Source organism: Pleurodeles waltl, chromosome 2_1 (genome assembly GCF_031143425.1).
Source record: "Pleurodeles waltl isolate 20211129_DDA chromosome 2_1, aPleWal1.hap1.20221129, whole genome shotgun sequence".
Taxonomy (NCBI): Eukaryota; Metazoa; Chordata; class Amphibia; order Caudata; family Salamandridae; genus Pleurodeles; species Pleurodeles waltl.
In genome coordinates this window covers 680,205,742-680,227,673 of record NC_090438.1, presented here as the reverse complement: position 1 = coordinate 680,227,673, position 21,932 = coordinate 680,205,742, and the positions used below count along the sequence as shown (strand labels likewise).

Here is a 21,932-nt window from a genome sequence, read left to right as displayed (position 1 = left end):
CTAAATGCACACGTAGCCTTGTTCTTACCTAGAGGACAGACACCTTTTTTTCCCCCAAAATAGTGAATTTAATTTTTGGGAACATGGTGCAATACTTACAGTGTAAAAATAATGCATAAGACACAGCGTTCAAACAGGCAACATACAAACATATAAAAAAGACACTGTGCAAAGCCCAAGGTTTATGAACAATTTAGAACAAATGTTATAAGAAGAGGGTATCTGTGTGTCTACAACATCTCCTGTAGATTTCAATCATGAAAACAACCAATGGAGGGGGTGTTGACGTTTTAACCCTAATAATGTTGTCGGGTCTCATCAAAGACCTCAGTCATCTGACTAATACAACATATTGTGTGTGAGCATAGGGGCACCCGCACTAGTTTCCCTCAGACTATTTCAACCTAAAGAGGATGGGCACTTAGGTACCCCTAAAGGGTTACCAACAACTGTTTGCCCAATCCAATTTCGGTTGTGAAAATCAATCAATCCGTCAAACCCAACAGCGCATGTCCTGTCCACACTGCCTGCCATCATGGCATGAGAAGAAATTCACTGTGGCTGACACAGCACAAATTCACTGTGGATACCCGAAAAACACAAATCTTTGGGTGGGAATTTCAGCAGAGTGAACAGTGCTTCTCTGACTGAGAAGGCCCAAACCCAAAACTCAACCTTAGGGGTGAAAAGACAATTATAGCTCTGCCTATCTCCTATGGCCTACAGAACCTTGAGATCCATATCTACAGCTTTTCTTCCTGTGGCATTCTCAGCTGAGTCCATTGCCTGTTTGAGAGACAAGAGGATCCCCTAGAGAACGGGAAATATCTCCTGTCTAATTTTTGAACTGCAAGAGAAGTAATGCAAGTTTCATGTTTGGAACATGTAAAATCGACTCCATCTAAAAGAGGAATCCACAGATCTTTCATCAAGCTTAAGACAGGAAGAGTGCACATTGCCATCATTACTTCCATCTAGCAAATGGAAAAAGGTCACCAAAAGGAGTTCTAGATCAACCAGGAAACTCAGGTGTGGCTACCATAGCCAAAGAATCGAAAGATCTGTTGGATAAATGTAAAAACACAAATGTTTAGGTGGGAATTTCCCTGGAGTAAGCAGTTCTCCACTGACCGAGACAATCCCAGCACAAAACTCAATCTTAGATTTGAAAAAACATAACTATAACACTCCTATTAAATGGCCTCCTTGGTAATCACCCCATCTCCACGGGGGTAGTCTATGATCCTTATTCTAGTTAGGAGGATTTTCTAATACCCTGTCCAGAAACTGATATGACTATTGAGTGATACCTTTTGTTTGGGGGGTGGAGGTAATAGAGTTCAATCATGGATGTGCAAATCGATAGATCCACTAGAAGTGAGGGATGTACTACCATCATATCCAAAGAGGGTAGGGTTTAGTTGACAGAGATGGGCATGGTGGATGTATGGAGGGACTTATACCAAACCTTTAAGGACTCCTATTATACAGCAACACATAAATCGCACACTAAATCAACATTTTCCTCACTCAACTGACATAATGCGTGGAAATGCAGGAAATGGAGCAGGGCACCATCTACATCTTGGACTGTGGCATTATATCATGTAGAGTACCCATCTAAGGCCATGGCCCTATGTCATATATATTTAAATGTGCAAACAACAAAGAAAAATATGATGTCCGATGGAGGCTAAATCAGTCCTTATTGCCTGACCCTGTAGCAAAACAAAAAATAGTAGGCCAAATTAAAGAATTCTTCCATTTTAACAAGACTGGGGAATCCCATGTCTTGGTAGTGTTCCTTCCTCAGAGGAACATGCATTGCTGAGTTGGCAAGATTGAAACGGCTCAGGGACTCTTTGAAGAAATCTTTAGAAGCCCAATTAAAAGACTTAGAACAACAACACAAAGCAACAATATCTCCGATAATTTGGTGTAGTATTTTGGAGAGGCTAGATCCAGTTGCTGAATTAAAAAAAAAAACGGTATCCTTGCTGATGTATGGCGACTCCATGAAGCTAAGTTGAGACACTGTGAAGCCTTAACCAATATTAAAGCAGTTAGAGACATTAAGGGGTAACTGAGAATGTCTGAATATGAGACCCAGCTAGAAGATTAAACAGCTTCATCAACAATCCTACCTAGGGACACCATCTAAAGAACAACAGGAGGAGCCGGAACAACCAATTTCCACAGAAGCAATTATTCTGGCTATTAAATATATTATTCAATCTTTAGGAAGCAATACAACCGGACATCAGGCGCGGCTCCTCCGTACGGGCGGAGGAGCGTCGCCCCCCGCCAGCAGCAACCGCGGCATGCGGCGCGGGAGCAGAGAAGTTTTTTTAAAAATTATTGTTATTTAATTATTTTTTTCCAGTGCCCCACCCCCCGCATCCCACACCCAGCCCCTGCATGCGAGCCACTCCTGCCAGACATACATGATGATATCATTACTTCTATCAATCCCTTTAATTACTGGATTACAGAAGCTCTTGATGTTGTCCTACCCATGAAATCCATTAATTCTCACTGTTCTACTCTTTCTGGACCATGATATTAGTCTGACCTGTTTTAAGCCAAAAGAAGATGCACACATTTGGATGGAGTTTGGGAGCTTAATTTGTTTTTTTTAAAACCTCACTTACAAAACCGAACTGAAGCCTTACAATAAATTGATTCAAACAACATAATCTAACTATTATCAAAATGGATGCTATTTGTCAATAACGCCACAAAAGAATTGTTATCTGTATATAAATCTTTAGCCAGTACGGACGCACTAACCCAACTCAAAAATTTTGCCCAGACCCGGCAGAATTCTTTCAGAACAAGACTTCTATCTTCCTTTCTTCCGGTCTACTCTGGAATTTCCCCCTTGGAGGTAGTCAGACTTTATGTATATAGAGAGATTTTGTAAAACTGGGTTAACGCCCACCTATCCCAACACATTGAAGAGAACAATTTACGCAGTGTGTTTCAATCTAGTTTGAAACCTAACTTGAGCATTGAGGCTTTGCTGACGGCTTCTGGCAATGACAGTCGGATGATACTAGATTTAGGGGGCCCTGCATCCCTCATACACCTCGAACTCTCAGCACTGTTTGACGCGGTCTTACATGATATTCTTCTAAACATGTTCCAAAAGGCTGGAATTTAGGGACAGGTTCTTACCTGGTTTCAATATTTCCTGAGCACTAGAACACCAGCAGTTCACCTGACTCCCTTCCACGCTGATATTGGAGATCTGAGATTCGGAGTCCCACAAGGGGCTGCTCTCAGCCATAAACTTTGTATTCTGTATGTGGCTTCACTGGCTGATCTGATTGCCTTCTTTGGCTTTCAATCCTTTGCTTTTGCTGACAATGCTCAGATCATCCTATGAGTGAAGGTAAACTCAACTCTTTTCAGGAGCAGTTTAATTGTTGCTTAGCCACGGTGGCTAATTGGATGTATGCCATCCCAGTCTGACTGAACTCCGAAAAAAACGAATTCTTTGTGTTTAGAAGTTATTCCTGTTGGTCATCGTTCTAGTGGCCTTAGTGCCTGGGCATGTGTCCTACTGGTGCCACAAGGGCTCGCAACCTGGAGTCTTTTTCGACCTTAAAAAGACTTTTGCACCTCATATCAGGAAACGTACCACTACTTGCTTTCTCAACATGGAAGTTTAAAAAGAATCCTGCAATTCAACCTTCTGACATCCTGGCAACTCTTGAATCAATCGTTGGTCATTTGCAGGCTAGACTTTTGCAAGACATTGTTGTCTGCCTCCCTTCCTCCCTAAAGCACAGGCTGCAGCTGAACCAGAATGCAGCAGCTAGGCTTGTGGTAGATGTCTCCAAACGTGACATCTTTACAATTCATGTGAATAGCTGCACTGGCTTCCAGTACACAAGATGTGCACCGGCAAGGCTCTTTGTTTTTGCCATAAGGCTATCAGTCCTACCTACTCTAACAATATATCGTAGATGTTCTCTAGATACACTCCTCCTAGCTTGCTACACTTGTCCATGTATAGCTTGGTGAATGCTTCTAGGTTTCACAAGACCTGACTTTGCAGATGGGCATTTTCAGTAATCACTGCCCAGGGTTATAACAACTTACCTCTTGAGATTTGGTCTGAGCCTAATCATCTTAGATTTCCTTCAACAATGCTTAGCATGCAGGGTTGCTTACATTCATAGCTCCAGATAATTGCGTGCTTTTTATATCAAAATAGTATAGAATAGAATCAAATAGATAAGACATTAGTCATCCCCTGACAAGGATGGATTAAAGGAAAGATGGCCTTTCCTGTTTTCTTTCCTCCTCAAAGTGTTTGAAAATTACAACACGGTAGCTGTGGACAGTTCGGTCTCACACTTTATGGTAAAGGCTATGATATCCCTTATATTCAAACTGTGGAAGAACCCAGAAGAGTGTTGATCTTACAGCCCGAAATCGGTATTAAATGCAGATGTTAAGATCTATACTAAAATCTTGGCCAAAAAATTAGAAACATTGATGCCCCATCTAATAAACCCCAATCACACTAGCTTTATAGTTAAGAGGCAACTGAGCAACAACACAAAAGGTGCTATATTTAATCAGTACTATTCATAAACTAAAACGTTCTGCCTGTTGGTCTCACTTGACTCGGAAGAAAACCTTCTATAGAGTGGATTAGACCTTCCAACTGGAGGCCCTGCTCTGTTGAAGGTGTAGCTATACATTTGCAGCAGTGGTCTCAACAGGCTCGAATTTTACTAAATGGGAGAACTTCTCACCCGTCTCCAATGAGGGACGTGTCAGGAACGTCCCACCTCTCCACTTCTATTTGCCCTTTACCAGTGCTTTAAATGGGCCGGTACTGTCCAGTACTGAGTATCGCACTTTTTTATTTTTAGAGGGAGAGTACCTGCACTTCTCAGGAAAAACGTAATACTTTTAATTGGAGAGTACCGGCACTTCTCAGAAACAAGCAGGTACTCTGATACAGAGTACCTGCACTTCTATTTTTCCATTTCGAGCACTGCCCTTTACCTAGAGAGCCTTGCCGCAGCAATAAGTGGTGTTAGGGTGCAGCCAGATGAATTTAAGATTTTCGTATTTGCTGATGGTATCCTAATCTCCAGTGCTTACCCTAAAGTCTCACTTTGGGTTGTCATTAACTTTCTCAGTGACTTTGGGAAACTCTTCTGTCTCAACATTAACCTAACTAAATGACCAGTTTCATCACCCCCTACTTACGGATATCAAGGCTAACACATGCACTTGGCACAATGGAGCCATATCTTGGCTCAGTAGAACTGCCACAATAAAAACTACTGTTCTTTTTCAGAATAATACTTCTTTTTCAGACTCGCACTAATCCCTCTTTCAAACTACTGAACATGAACCCTGAAACTCTTAATAGTGATTAAAATATATTTGAGTTATACTTACAATTTGATGCTCAGCATCAGGTTTATATTCATTGTTTGGAAAATCTGTAGTATGTTACATCGGCGTCCTGTTGGATGAGTTAGGAAACTAGACTTTAAGAAACAAAGAGCAATGAGTAATATGACAAATTCAGGGTAGCCATATTGGTACGTCTGTACTGCTCCAGTTAAATCTTAGAAAAATGGAAAATCTTGAGCCATTTTAACCAACGTAACGTTATCTGGAGAGTCTTTGGATCCATTTTACTAGTTCATGCTGCTCCTAATTAATAGCAATGAAAACTGTAAGCCATATAGCCTATCAAATGTGGATATCCTAATACGCCTTTGCTACTCGAAATCCAGTCTTAACCAGGAGCAGGGATCCGATACAATCTTAAGCAATATTGTAATAATTTACTTTGGGTAAAGTAAACATCTACTTAATGCTTTCTATTACGTGCTACTTCGGACAAATGGCATGCTGTTGTGTTATACTTGGTCACCTGAGCTTCTACATTAGGTTCTTTTAAAAGTGCACGATAGATGAGGCTCATTGTCAAAGGTTTTCATAAGGACTGTATCATTATCCTTCACTGTTTAGCTGCAATGCATATCCCTTTAAAACCCTCAGCAATCTACCATCTTACAGTTTAAAATAAATAAATAATTGTACTAAAAAGAGAATCACCATTTATAAGCAGGGTGTCACTTCAACAGGAAATCTCAACCACTGTAGTGAAAATGCTCGGATAGTGACCAAACAGTATGGGGGTGATGAAGGGACAATGACAATTTTTACCTGGAACAGTGGGTGAAAGCAGTAGATAAGTGTAATCAGAATGGGAAATAACTGCTGTCAGTTCTGCCCTTTTTGAGAGAGGAGTCAGTCTCATGCCCATCTCTGGTGTTTTAATTTCAGAATAGTATGTATTTGTTGCTGTGAAGACAGAGGACGTTCATTGATATATTGAGACTACAAGCTCCAGGTCACTCCGGCGACTGGCTTGTTGCATCCATTTACCCCATGGACTTCATTCGGCATCCCTCCTCTGCAATAAGATAGGTGCAGTGCAGATGTCCTGCTTCAGACTTGCAATTGACTGGATCATCATAGACGCTTTATTCCAGGCCTTCCCTTGCAACGTGTTGCTCTGCGGATGCTACTGCAGCCAAACTAGGGTGGAGGGAAATGCCTTCACTGCAACTTATTCCAAAAGTCAGAAACACAAGGAGTTGTGTCTGAGCACTTCAAAAAGAATTGTGGCGTTGGTAAAGTTGGGTACCCTGAGATAAAGTATGTCGAGCATTAGGAGGTGTTACTTCAAACAGTGCAGCAGTTAGGCAGGATGACAGCAGAAGGAGTGGACAGACTGGCAAGGCCCTCCTCTGTATGGGGCACCAGCTGCACAAAACATCACCTGTGTTTTATCCCACCTAACGTAGTCACTCTTTCTTCCTCCTTTCCGCCTTTCATGCCCCCTCACTTTCAAGCCTATGCATCGGGTTAAGCTCTTCATTCGTCCATTGAGCCAATCGTCCATCTAACAATGAAACACTTCCTCACATTCAGCTTACTTTGTAGTGCTATAGTTATTCATTAAATGTGCAGGAAATCCAGAAAAGGCCCTCAAAATATTTAAGTAGGAGTTTGGAAGGTGAAGATGCACCCACTTATTGGACAGGAGAACTGCTTCAAGTCCTGAGGTGAAATTGAGTGACAGACCCAATCCTAGCCATTGTGAATGCCTGAAGACTGTTGCAGCTGTCCATTATGTATTTTGTTTATCTTCATTGCCCAATGTGAGGCAACATTTGGTATTTCCCTTCATGTGCTGTGGAGCAAATCGTAGGGCTCTGCCCATGAAGCCACCTATGCTAGCTGACCATTTTCCAGAACCTCATTTCACCAAAATGCTAGGGATAGCAGAAGCAACCTCACACACCCTTTAATCTTAATGTCATCTCACAAAGTGGCATCACATGACTTTTGACTCTATTTCTTCCCAGGAAGTGATGTCACATGACCTTAACACTGATGACAACACAATAATTGACCTTGCTGAAGCTCGATAATAGCTATATGATTAAAATAACAACATATCACAGACAAATGTCTGTTGTAGATAATCATTTATAATAGAGTGCTCATGTGATCTTTGAAAGTGATGGGGTGCAACACTTGTCCTGAATTGTACTGAGTAAGTGTGTGAACCTGACATCTTTTAGGAGGGTCTCAGGATTTCCCCTGCCCAAAGGGTCATATAGTGCATTTAAAGCACAGTTTTCATATACATTTCTTGAAAAGGTGTGATCTCAGAAAGGACACATTAAATATTCAAGTCCTTTCATCGTGTGCTAAGCCTATGACACCTGCCACTCACCAGGATTTGACCCCCATTTTAAAAAAATGTGTTACTTGTCAATAATTAACATCCCTTTTGTCAAACATCACATACATTATGTCAATGGTTAAAGTTCATCATTAATGTCATCCCCATACTATTTTGGGCCCTGAATACAGCACCCTAGCCGTAGGTGACTCCCATGTCAAAAATTACATCCAGTATGCCAGGGCCTGCATTGTGGCATGGTTGCCTCCATCTTACATGTCATGGTTGTCCTCCCTCATGTCAAGAATTACCTGCAGTGTGCTATAATCAACATATTGCCATGACTACCTCCTGTGCCAAAAAATCCTCAAGGGTGTCGGTGCCAGCATTTTATCACAGGTGTTCCATATGCCTGTCATGCTAAAAATAGCTTCCACTATGCCAGCACCAGTTTTTTGAAATAATGCCTCGATAAACAGAATTAACTTCAGTATGCCAGGGCCAAAGGCAGTCTCACAAGCACAACACCACATGTTCACTCATCCTTACTTGCACTTACACTCTCACTTATTCATTCTTACTCTCTTGCAGTCACTCTTACACTCACACAGGCTCACTCATTCACACTCACTTGCTCATTCTACTCTGACAATAAATTATTCTCAGTCACGGTGGATAACTCGTTCACACGCCCACTGACTCTCACTCACATTCATTGTAAATTTCACACACTCGTATTTACTTATGCTAAAGTGCATTCACTCTCACTCATCATCTCCCACTTATTTTCAATCACTCTGACTCACTGAATTATAGTCACTTACTGTGACTCACTCTGACCCATTCTCGCTTGCTCATTCCCACGCACTCTCTTGACAATCGCTCACACTCATTGTTAAGCACTGTCGCTCATCCGCACTCACTCAATTGCAGCAACTCTTATTCTCTGTGGTTCATTTTCATTCACGGACTCACTCATGCACCCTTACTGGCCCTCCTCTGTATGGGGCACCAGCTGCACAAAACATCACCTGTGTTTTATCCCACCTAACGTAGTCACTCTTTCTTCCTCCTTTCCGCCTTTCATGCCCCCTCACTTTCAAGCCTATGCATCGGGTTAAGCTCTTCATTCGTCCATTGAGCCAATCGTCCATCTAACAATGAAACACTTCCTCACATTCAGCTTACTTTGTAGTGCTATAGTTATTCATTAAATGTGCAGGAAATCCAGAAAAGGCCCTCAAAATATTTAAGTAGGAGTTTGGAAGGTGAAGATGCACCCACTTATTGGACAGGAGAACTGCTTCAAGTCCTGAGGTGAAATTGAGTGACAGACCCAATCCTAGCCATTGTGAATGCCTGAAGACTGTTGCAGCTGTCCATTATGTCTTTTGTTTATCTTCATTGCCCAATGTGAGGCAACATTTGGTATTTCCCTTCATGTGCTGTGGAGCAAATCGTAGGGCTCTGCCCATGAAGCCACCTATGCTAGCTGACCATTTTCCAGAACCTCATTTCACCAAAATGCTAGGGATAGCAGAAGCAACCTCACACACCCTTTAATCTTAATGTCATCTCACAAAGTGGCATCACATGACTTTTGACTCTATTTCTTCCCAGGAAGTGATGTCACATGACCTTAACACTGATGACAACACAATAATTGACCTTGCTGAAGCTCGATAATAGCTATATGATTAAAATAACAACATATCACAGACAAATGTCTGTTGTAGATAATCATTTATAATAGAGTGCTCATGTGATCTTTGAAAGTGATGGGGTGTAACACTTGTCCTGAATTGTACTGAGTAAGTGTGTGAACCTGACATCTTTTAGGAGGGTCTCAGGATTTCCCCTGCCCAAAGGGTCATATAGTGCATTTAAAGCACAGTTTTCATATACATTTCTTGAAAAGGTGTGATCTCAGAAAGGACACATTAAATATTCAAGTCCTTTCATCGTGTGCTAAGCCTATGACACCTGCCACTCACCAGGATTTGACCCCCATTTTAAAAAAAATTGTTACTTGTCAATAATTAACATCCCTTTTGTCAAACATCACATACATTATGCCAATGGTTAAAGTTCATCATTAATGTCATCCCCATACTATTTTGGGCCCTGAATACAGCACCCTAGCCGTAGGTGACTCCCATGTCAAAAATTACATCTAGTATGCCAGGGCCTGCATTGTGGCATGGTTGCCTCCATCTTACATGTCATGGTTGTCCTCCCTCATGTCAAGAATTACCTGCAGTGTGCTATAATCAACATATTGCCATGACTACCTCCTGTGCCAAAAAATCCTCAAGGGTGTCGGTGCCAGCATTTTATCACAGGTGTTCCATATGCCTGTCATGCTAAAAATAGCTTCCACTATGCCAGCACCAGTTTTTTTAAATAATGCCTCGATAAACAGAATTAACTTCAGTATGCCAGGGCCAAAGGCAGACTCACAAGCACAACACCACATTTTCACTCATCCTTACTTGCACTTACACTCTCACTTATTCATTCTTACTCTCTTGCAGTCACTCTTACACTCACACAGGCTCACTCATTCACACTCACGTGTTCATTCTACTCTGACAATAAATTATTCTCAGTCACGGTGGATAACTCGTTCACACGCCCACTGACTCTCACTCACATTCATTGTAAATTTCACTCACTCGTATTTACTTATGCTAAAGTGCATTCACTCTCACTCATCATCTCCCACTTATTTTCAATCACTCTGACTCACTGAATTATAGTCACTTACTGTCACTCACTCTGACCCATTCTCGCTTGCTCATTCCCACCGCACTCTCTTGACAATCGCTCACACTCATTGTTAAGCACTGTCGCTCATCCGCACTCACTCAATTGCAGTAACTCTTATTCTCTGTGGTTCATTTTCATTCACGGACTCACTCATGCACCCTTACTGACCCTCATTCTCACTCATTTTCACTCACTACCTGTCAAAGACTTGCATTTACTCACTCTCACTCACACACAAATGTTCAGACATGCAGTTACACAAGTTCACACATAGATGCTCTATCTCTCACAATCAAACTCTCCCCTGCACAAGTCACACATGCAGGCACAATCCATCTAGAAGCATTTTATTACTCACCTCAGCTGTCAGCGTAGATCCCATTCCAGGCCCTGGTGCTCTTTTTTAGTAACCTAATAGTGACTAATTGGTGTTTAAAATGGCTTTATAAAACTCATGTGGAAAGAAATTGATCACTTTCCTTTGCGAGGAGAGAGAAAGCAGCATTCCGCAAAATACAGAAGTTCTATAGTTTCACTCGGAAAAAGCTAACAAAGGTGAATTGTGTGCGTATGGGGAGAAAGACAACGCTTGTTTACTACATGTTTGTAAGGGAATGTAACAGAAACTCCAGTCGCCACATCACTGGCGTAGCGAAACTTGAGGGGGCGCCCATGCAAAATACATGGAAGGCCCCCCTCCTGACTCACTCGGGAGCTCTCAGTCCAGGCTACTGTGCTGAGGGGGCCCCTGGAGCTCTAGGCCACTCCACGCCGCCGAGGCTGCGGGGACCTTTGTTAGCCACTGCGCCACATTACGTTCCCCTGTACTGAATGGCTAAACAGGCAATCAGAAACAACATCCAGACATGGCACGCAGAGCTGAGTTACCAGGTACTTTCACCATGTCCAGAACTATTAAAAAATGTTCCTGCTTGTCGTTTTAATCTGCACAGCTGAGACTTTTATAAATCGTGTAATGAAGTAATAATGCATTTATAACAGGTGGATCTATTGTTTTTTGACAGTTCCACTCATTGGCACCAATGTATTATCGAGGGTCAGCTGCAGCTGTTATTGTATATGACATCACCAAACAGGTAAAACATAATTTTTACACAATTGCTATTCATGTCCATATTTGTTGCTTCTTGCATGCTTGTTCCAAAATTAAACTTTGTACAACTTAAATTAATGTTTTTTGTGGTTGTACCTCAGAAAATTTGGGGTCAGATTTAGTAGCACTTTGTGCCAGGTTTGCAACACAACAGTGACTCAAACTGGCGCAAATTGTTGTTTTGTGATATACTTTCAAGTGCAAATCCTTATTTACATTGAAAACTAACCCTAAATCCTAAAGTAGCACAAAGTATCACATTGTGCTATTTTGTACTACTTTTTAGTCAAGGGGGTTCCGTGTGTGGTATATGGGTGTTTCCGTGCAGCCAGCAATTAATTTTGGTGGAAAGCGCTGCCTACTAAAAAAGGTAGACAGAACTCCGAGCCAAAAATTAACGCCGCTTTGAGGCAGATTCAAAGTTTGAGAAAAGTTTTCCTTTATCAGAATTTTTCCAACTTTTCAAGAATGGTGCACCCTGCAGCACACATACAAAGTTACAACGGTTTTAAAACCCTTCCAGGGCCTTTGTGGTAGGAACAGTACTGGAGAACACTCATTGCAATATTTATCTGCGATATTGGGGGGAGGGTTAAAGTGAGAGTTTCTTTGATTTTATTTCAAATAATTTAACGTTTTTTCCTGAACTACCATTCAACTCCAAATAGATACATAAGGTGAAAATGCAGCTCAACATTGTGACGACTGTTGTTACTGTTGTTCCAGGAATGACACCTATGGGATGGGGGACTGGTTCACCTATGAAACAGAAAATTCAAAATGTCTGGATTACTTACCTGTAATCTTCATCAATCAGTTTCATTTTCCTCTTCCCATTACTTATTATGAGGTGTACCAGTGCCTCAGAACGATTCTACTGCTTTGCCACAAATCCAACTTGTTTCTTTTTTCTAGTTTAATCTAACCTGGTTTTTAACTTTTTTTTTTAACGATTTTTGTCATCACTACATCCTGCTTTTTGCCACCACAGAACACTGTGAAGAGTTGAGGGGGAAGAACTGATAGCATGAGAGCACATTTGGTGTCGGAAGATGTGTATTGTTATCTGGTGCTTCATTGAAACCGGGGTGGAGTCAGATCTCTTTATCAGTGAGATACAAAGATGCTGAAGCCTTGAAAGTGGTAGACCCCTGCTGCCTCTCAAGATCTGGCTGGTAGCCAAAATTAGGACTGGCTTTATGTATGACCAGCTGAAGTGAGAAAAGCACAAATGGAGCTGAATCTTAGGAATTGTCCTCAAGGTCTGAGGTCTGCCAATACGACACTCCTAAGCGGTAAAAAGCAGATGTACTGCAATCATCTGTAATTTTTTTTAAATATCTTGCTGGGTGGATAATGAGTAAGAGCTGAATATTCAACCTTAAGTGTTATGGCTGAAAAGCCTAGTAATGTAAGCCACAAAGTAATCATACAATGTTTGCACATTAGTTGGGATCTAATTGAATCTCGTGTTTATTAGGAGTGAGTCTAGAGCTGGCGTGATGTGCTACTGATGTCTCGAACAAAAGACCTAGTCAGCGGTGTGGGTCTAAAGAGATTTTTCCCAACAGTTCCCTCTACAGGCGTTGCCCTAGTGCGGAGATGATGGGACTATAGTGAGCAAGAGGACTGTGTTCTGAGGTAGACCGAAGAAACCATTTTTAACGTTATATTTGCTTGTGGTGTAGAAAAGGCATCCGTGGCATCCATGTGCTCTTCTCTTGTGGGAGAGACTTTTAAAGACCTTAAATCATGTGCGTAGCTTGTAAAATACCGTTCAGGGCCTGCTAACATGGAGCGAGAGTGATAAGTAATTGGAAAATGAAATAGAATCAAGAATAATAATCCACACATCACCTCCTGGAACCAATTTCTTGCCCCATTTGTTCATCTGTAAGAACAACAAACCACACTCCATAAAGGAAATGCGGTGACGCATGTAAAAGCTTTATTTTACCACAAGTTGCAACTATCACTTTATGTGTTCTGCTCAACTGACAAAACATTTGAGATAAAACTCCAAATGATGCAGAGTGCTACAAAGATGCTAAATGCTTAGTCTACTCATAGGACTAGAAGAATTTTAGTCTTGTCCGGCTTCAGTTGTAACCAACTGGTATCTGTTCTACTAATGATGGCATTAATATGACAGATTAGCCTTTTTCGATCAGCTAAATGTCACTAGGTCAGAGATGTTGAACATCTTTCAGCAGAGCAGACATCTTAGAATACCTCTTCTGGGCCAACTGTCATTTACTGAACTCTGAAATTAGTGCTCTGAATTACTGCATTAAGCATTCGTCACCCCTGGTGGTGGAGGGCCGAGTTATCCAGGCCCAGGAATACAGTAGGATAATTCAGCAGATGGAAAAGGGAAATCCAGCCGGGTTTGGTTTGCAAGGCAAATACATTTGTCATATATATCAATACAAAATATCTTGGGCCAACCTTGGGTTTGGAACATTGAATTTGTTGTAAGCATTTCATAGATCTCTAGATGTATTTATATATTCTTGGACCCCCCCCCCACTAATAAAAAGATATGACACTGAACTTGAATAAGTACAAAGACGGGCTTTAGAGTAACAATCATATATTGACAAAATGGATGTAGGATATCACTCAAAAATGATCTTGACATATTTGGCTACAATTGATGGCAATCATCCTTTCCCTGCCTATGGCTCTCAGCATGCATGATAACATATTGCATTCGATATTCACTAATGAGTATCTGTGACTGATACTAAGGGGGAAACACACCTTTCAAATCTGTGGTGAGAGCTGTGCTGATAAGAGTTCTGACAGCAGTGCCAAGAGCCTACCAGAGAATTCATGCATTCAGAGGACGAAAGAGTACTCCACATGCTGACTAACATTGCATTGTTGGAGCCACACTCAGCTCATGGCTGACCATCCATGCTGCCTCGATTGTTGCAGCTCCGTCTCTCATGGTAAGTTCCGCAAGACGCTTGGAGGGTGAAACAAAAAGGGTTTTGACAAGACTGCAGAAAGATGTCAATCTTGGCCTTCTTCATTTGCCAGGTGAACACCATGAATGAGAGGTAAGGGATGTGGGCAAACCTTATACACAGCCCTTTCTTAGATGGTTATAAGTACACAGGATGTTATCTGAAGTTCCAAATCAAAGAAGCAGTGGAGTCTTTTCCTGAGATATCAGTTCTTGTTTAAAGCATACATTAAGGAGGCAATCGTGAGAGGAAGATGCATTGCAGCAAATTTGTTCCTTATTTATTACTGTGTTAATTGCCCCTTTGCTGCTTTTTTTGGCCCTGATTTGTTCCTTCTAGTAACTGGAACTTCTACTGGATTCTACATCTGGATGTCATGTCTGGCACTTTTCTCTTTGCTGATGTCAGGTGGAGTCTGGTGCTTTACTGATCACTTTACATTTTTGCCAAGCAAGTTTTTTTATAGCCTTTGTGACTTTTACCTTATAAGTAGGGCCTATTAAGGAGAAAGCAAAAACCTTTCACCAATACTGGTCTGTGCAGGTAAGCGCTGTGGCTTCTGGGAGGAGTCACCCCTTCCCCAGGCAACCAGGATAGGGACTTAACAGAACTTCTTAGTGTCCAGTCTTTGACAGTACCTATGATCCTGAGGTCATCAGTCAGAAAAATACAAAATAAACTGTCATGCATGTTAGGAAATCTCTCTATCTAGAGAAGGGGGAAAGGAGGCAGCAACAGGACACTAGTACATGGACTGATTAGTGGAAACTCTGACAAGTGTAAAACATTAATAATGTTTCAGATAATAAACCTCTATATTACACAAATGCAAAAAGCTATGAAAAAAATATAGCGAAACTTAATACATGTGCTGAAGTGGTAAAAAATGCATTGGCTATGGGTCAGTGCTGGTGAAATCTGGTGTGTGACAATTGCTTGCCATTGGCTTTGAGGTCACAAGCCATGATGTTGCCTGCCTTATTCTCCATGATAGGTTCTAACTTGGGTGAAAAGTCCCTTGACTTCCTCCATTCTCTGGTGATCCTTTAGTGACTACTTAAAGGGACGCTCCAAGAATAGTGGATGGACACATTGCTTCCAGTCTTCTTTTTATCTGCAGATCCGTTATCCTCTTAACAGTACTTTTTGTCCACCTGTCATTTACCTCCTTTTGATTTATTGGGTTTTGTTCATTTATTGCAGATAGACTCTCAAGTTTTGTTAACTTCTTTGAACTTGTGTAGCTTTCTCATCTGCTACATAATAAGTGGCTAAGATTTTTATGCCCTAAGGTTTTTCCTCTGTTCATATATTTTTTTCTGAGGACGACTGTTGGCTAATGCTCAGTATAAACCATGATTTGCAGAGGAGCGTAACAAAGGGGTAAGGAGTCACATTTACCTTACTCTTTAAAAGACAACTGAGGAACATCTGTTGCACCAATACATCAACAAGAATGATGATTATCATTGTTCAAAAGGAACATCTCATACCTATACTTGCAGCACTGTTTCAAGCAACAGTGCACCTCTTTGCAGGTGACTATAAGATCTGAAACAAACGAGGTACCCGGACGAATTTGAAAAACTGATGAACAGATTTAAGGGAAGTGGAAATGTGACTGGAGAGAAGGCAACTAATATTCAATGCAACAAAGAGCAAAGAGATGCAAAGAAATGATGGGGAGCATAATATCCTAGGGTGACGACAGTGGAGGTCATCAACAACGAAAGAGGATCTTTGATATCTGCAATATATTCAAATACTGTGATACAGTAGTAGAGGGAGTTTTGCAAATCTTGGATTGTATAGTGTTAGTCTTAACTAAGGAAAGGGAAGCTCTGCAGATATGGTAACATCATCACACAGAAATATCATTATGATTCATAGTTCACAGCTGAGATCCTGTGTATAGATATGTATACAGGAACTTACAAAGCTGTATTCTAGTGTAAAGGAGTGAGAAAATGGATAAACTAAGGTTTATAAAAGCCTCAGGTGCATTAGAACAGTGGTGGATATATTTAAGAGGTAGTGAGATCTTAGAAGAACAAGTCATAGAATTACAAATGAAAGGGCTGGGCTCAGGGTTGTCAAAGACCTCTTCAGATCTATACAACCCTGCTTAGTGTTTGTTCCTTGTTGGAGTTGTATTATTAAAGACATGCTTAAAAATATGTGTTTTTAATTTATTTTCTGCTGAGATGTGCTTATTCATAATTAATGGACCATGGTGACCCCCCTAGAGAAAGGTGGTTATAGTATCATAAGGTATTAGGGCTCCTAAGGTATTATGTTTATGTTTATGGTGTATCATACCAGTGCTTAGTGTGTAGAATGTAATGTGTGGAATCTATCTTGAGAAGTTCAGAATGTGGAACTCCAGTTGATCTTGGAATGTAAGGAGAGTCAGTTACTTCCTTCTTTTGAGGTGTCTAGGACGTTTATTATAATTCCTAAGATATTTTGTTTATGGTCTAACGTGCAAATGCTAAATGTGCAGAATGTAGTGTGTAGAATGTATCGTTAGGAGTTCTGAATGTGGACCTCTGGTTGATCTTGGAATTTAAGGAGAGTCCGTTTCTTCCTTCTTTTGAAGTGGCTTGTATGGTTCCATGTACCTCTTGTATTTGAAATAAATATTTTTGTGGATCAGCTCTCCGTTTGACCACCGTTCATTTACCACATTGGTGTCCTCCATAAAATAGTCTATTGAATCAAGGGGTGTTAATGCGATGTGATAATTTGAAAGCTCATTGTGGACAGTATTTAATAAGGTGTTATTTGTTTTATTAGCAGTAAAGAAAATGAGCAGTACAGAATAACAAAGATGAGACCACAGTCTGTGTATTGATCTGAAAGGAGCAAGGAAACCGATAAATATAGGACAAAACTACCAGATGTCAGCTCTTCCATAAATCTGATCTGACTACATTATTAACTGGATATTGGTTGCAAGTGCCCAAATTGAAAAGTGCTTTTACAATGGCCCTAATTTAACATCTCCACTGTTTCATTGAGAGTGTCAGTGCAAATGAACAATAAAGGCCTTATTACGAGTTTGGAGGTCCAGTGACTGCCATGTTGGTGGTCCCACCGCCAACGGTCTGGCGGACCAACTGCCAAACTCATAATCAGACCCTAAATTGTCTCCAGCACATATGTTAAATTGCTCAATTACCTTAAAAAAATCTCCACATTTATTTTGTGCATAGAAATTCCCTTCTAAACCCCATAATTCTGTGCATATTTATTTACCAATATAATAACTTCAGGCCATTGCAAGTTCCATTGTTTTGTATATTTAAAAAAGTGCTACTAATGTTTTGTAAAATAATCAATTTTCTATGTTATTGCACCAATACTCAGTATTTCAACATGATCCCAGCAATGTCGTTTTCAAATTCAGGATCAGTGGTATTTTATCCTGAAGGGCATTATTTAGCACATAAAAACACTCATATAAATTCTGTTAATGATAGAGACCTAAAAACAAATGTGTGCCAAGTTTCCCTCTTAAGCATGCAGTTAGCAACTTCCCCGTGCCTGAAGATAACTTTTATGTAGGTAAATATACACCTGATGTTCAACACTGCAACGCAAGGCATTAAAACACACAAAGATTATACGTTTGATTGTGCTAATTTGCTCCTGCCCTTAATAATTTCTAATTCATCTTTTATTCTGATAATATTCATAGTTTTATGTTCATTTGCAATAAACATAAATCGTTTTATATTTACAGACAAATGTAAAAAAAGGAGCATGAGCAATTCACCATCCTCCTAAAAACTACCCACTTGGTGGAATTGAACATACATCTCCTGGGTCCTCAAATTCTGTAGTTAATAAAGAATAAGCTGGACTTCCTGTTGTACTTTCCCAACTTCAGATATTTCTCCCGGAATACACTCAGTCCCCTGGGACTACTTTGGCCTTTGACTCCGCTAACACACAAGTTCCCTGCAGAAAGCTAGGAGGGTATGGTACATGGAGAGCGCAGCAGGGAGGGTGTTCTGCAGGTTGGCCATGGAGGGGCTGTGCAAGAAGACCACACAGTTAGGAGAGAGCGCCAAAAGTCCAAGGAGAGGACGAGTCTGTCACGGGTAGACAGAAAATCCTGCCCCCTCAAAATTGGGCCGTTTAGAGGACAGAAGAACATGAAGAAAATGCTCTGGGTGGTTAGGGCTGACCCCCAAGAACAAAATTATCTCAGTACACTGATTATTCTAGAGGCAGAACATCCATTCGATTGAGGGGGGTGATATTTCTTCCTAACCTATTTTAAATAAGACAAAAATCCAAAACTTTTAAATGTAATGGTTTGAAACACTTGGGTTTTGAAATTTGAGCAAGTCATGCTGTAATCTGAAACTTGGCTCTTCTTAGCTGCCAGTTAGTAAAATAACTTTGTTGTAGAAGCAATGACCACATATCCAAACAAAGCAAACACATACATTTTACCAGAGCCTTTCTAGTAATGGCACACTTCAAAAAGCAGTAGGGTAAAGTGTTCAGCTTTGTTTTGTTCCACTATTTTAGAATTAACTATTGATTCTGACTGTCTGCATGCGTAATCACAGATTCTTTGGAGATAAACACAAATAGTCCCAGTTCACCTAGTCAAAGGCTTTCTCTGCACATAGCAGCAACTCCAGCATCTTATGTATTTCAGCCTTGTCCATTTCGTCCAATAGATGCCCCCTTCCCCTTTAAAAAGAAACTGATCATGATCCATCATCCATTACCAGTTGGAATACATTTATGTTTGTCTCACTGCTGGTTATGTTTTTCTGATGGCATCCTGGCCTAGGACCTTTCTAATGGGGGATTTGCTGATATCCTCCTGCTACTCAAAAGAGGTGATTTAATTACATAACAAGGTCTACTCATTCCAGAGATAGGTGGTTTTTCACTAAGACAAATCCTCCATATGCAGAGCTTTATATTAGGCTTGTCATAACCCAGCTATTGATTTTCAATTAAAGAAAAGCTAGATCTGTCACAATAGGTATATGATTAGCTGCATTGTGGTGCTTGCTGTATCATACAAACAGAATATTTTATTTAGTTCCCACTTCATATGTTTTGTGCTGCTATGTTTCATAATACAGCCTTCCTTCATCTATATCAATGGTTCTTAACCTGCAGCCCAGGCAGCCCTGGGGGTCTGCGACTGCTTCCCAAATTAAATTATTTTAACAGGTTAATGAGATATATATATCTATCTCTCTATATATATATATATATATATATATATATATATATATATATATATATATATATATATATATAAGCATAATGTAAAAATGGAAATTTTTAAATGTTATGTAAATGTGAAGGAATTTTAAATTGGAGGCTTAGAATTAGTATCCTCAGATTGATTCATTGGAGCAGTGCAAGTGCATCAAACAGAATACAGTACGGATGATGAGTGGCCTCAGTTGAATTTACAAAAGCTCCAACCATACCATTAAAATTAAAATGTGTATTTTTGTCTATTTCTTTGCAAATATTTCATCATTTGTGTATTTGTTTGATGAGTGCTTGTTCTGTATTTCTGTGTATTTTGTGTGGTTCAAATCATCAAACATGACTTGGCTGGGGTCATTGGCTTCCAGTAATGGCTCGTTGGAGGTCCCGGATTACACCAATGATTTAACGGGGGACCTTGGTTTCCAGAAATAGTGAAGTGGGGATCCACAAGAGTCTAGAAGTTAAGAACCACTGATCTATATAATACTTCCCTAAATTCTCACTCAACCGTGTAAGATCTCAAATTCTGCAACTTCACACTATTTTATTGGATTGAATCACACCCACTAGCCTACCTGGCTCTCTCACTCAACTTCTCACTTGCAATATTTTTCAAAATTATATATATTTGGAAAAAAGATTGAAAGCCTCCCATCCCATACAAAAATAGGTTTGTCGACCCTTCATTCTGGTAAAACAATGCTGTACTATAAATCTCTGTGGTTACTTGAGAATCTAAATTAACCAAAAACAAGTGATCAATCCGTTAATTATACCAAAATAGTTAAATTTGGCAATCTCTACCTTGACCATAATTGCCTCATGATTTATGAAATTAGTTGACATGATGCTTTTTTGAAAATGCTGGGCTATCTTTTGCATTTTTTTTTTACTATAAAAGTATATCCCACTTTAGGAAGATTCTGTGAAAAACAGTTGCATCCATGTCTAATGGTACGTACGGCTAACATTTGTTTACATCCTATGTCAATTGTTAATTCAAAAAAGTTAATTCAGAAACATAAGTGAAGTAGCTTGTTTCTCTTCCCCTGTAGGGCCGATTGTGACAAGAAAAGTGGTGATTTTCGGGGAAAGACAGAATAACCAAGGAACACATTAGGATCATATTAGTCTTCCCTATTGACACCTTAAAAATATGATAAGGGCCACTGGAATTATGAAATGTTGTGGTTCGGTGTTTTCCGCATAATTATGGCTTTTCCTCATTTGCACATATTCCATAAACTGCTCCATGATCTGTAGATTTTAACAAACAAAGTCTAACTCGAACAGATCAAAAGTTACTAAAAACCCAGTGACAGTACTGGTCCACAGTGGAAGTCCCTTTGAAAAAGTTGACATGTCTCCTTTGCTTATTGTGTATTTGGGTGTTAAACTGGTACTAATGAGGTGAAACCTTTGTCCAGACATTGTTAACCATAAAAATGCCAAAATAAGGAAGTATTACTTTCACAAAATGAGCCTAAATACACCACATAATTTGCCTTTTCTTGCCGCTTTGTTTAATCATCCATGCTGCAATGGCCCCGAGTATACTGTTTCTCCATGCTTGTAGAGCTACCAGGACAAGGTTAAATAAATAAATAAATAAAGTTTTAAAAATATAACAAATAAGCAACAATACAGTTGGAAACTGTAAGGGACTTAGGGCTTGATATTAAGTTGAATAGTAATAGAAATTCCTCCGATATCTCGAGGAAGAGCTACATCTGTAGAAGGATTCATTCACTCATGCAGTGTCCCTTCGGGTAGCAAAAGTATTGAGTAGGAAATTCTACTGTCAGATTATACTCGGGTTTCAGCACGTACAATTATGTTGTAAGTGATTGTGTTACTTTGTATATAACTCAAACACGATAGAGAGTTGGGCATATTTGCCTTCATGTGAGAGGCTGGGGTTACTGAAGGAAAGCTTATTATCTAAGCATCAGTGGCGTGACATAAGCACCTGCAGGGGGCCCGGCCACCAGGGGCCCCCTCAGCAAAACTGGCAGGTGGTGAGCCGAGGAGGGGGGGCCTTTCCATGCACTTTGCAGGGGGCCACTCACGTTTTGTTACGCCA

General features: G+C 40.3%; 1 protein-coding gene across 2 annotated transcripts in view; it reads left to right on the top strand.

Annotated features, from left to right (window-relative positions):
* Positions 1–21,932, top strand: part of RAB31 (RAB31, member RAS oncogene family) — a 327,089-nt gene that overhangs the window by 226,527 nt on the left and 78,630 nt on the right. For both annotated transcript variants that reach the window (XM_069216539.1, XM_069216531.1), the window contains exon 4: positions 11,533–11,604. In XM_069216539.1, coding sequence (XP_069072640.1) covers positions 11,533–11,604 — 72 coding nt within the window. The remainder of the gene's footprint in view (positions 1–11,532; positions 11,605–21,932) is intronic.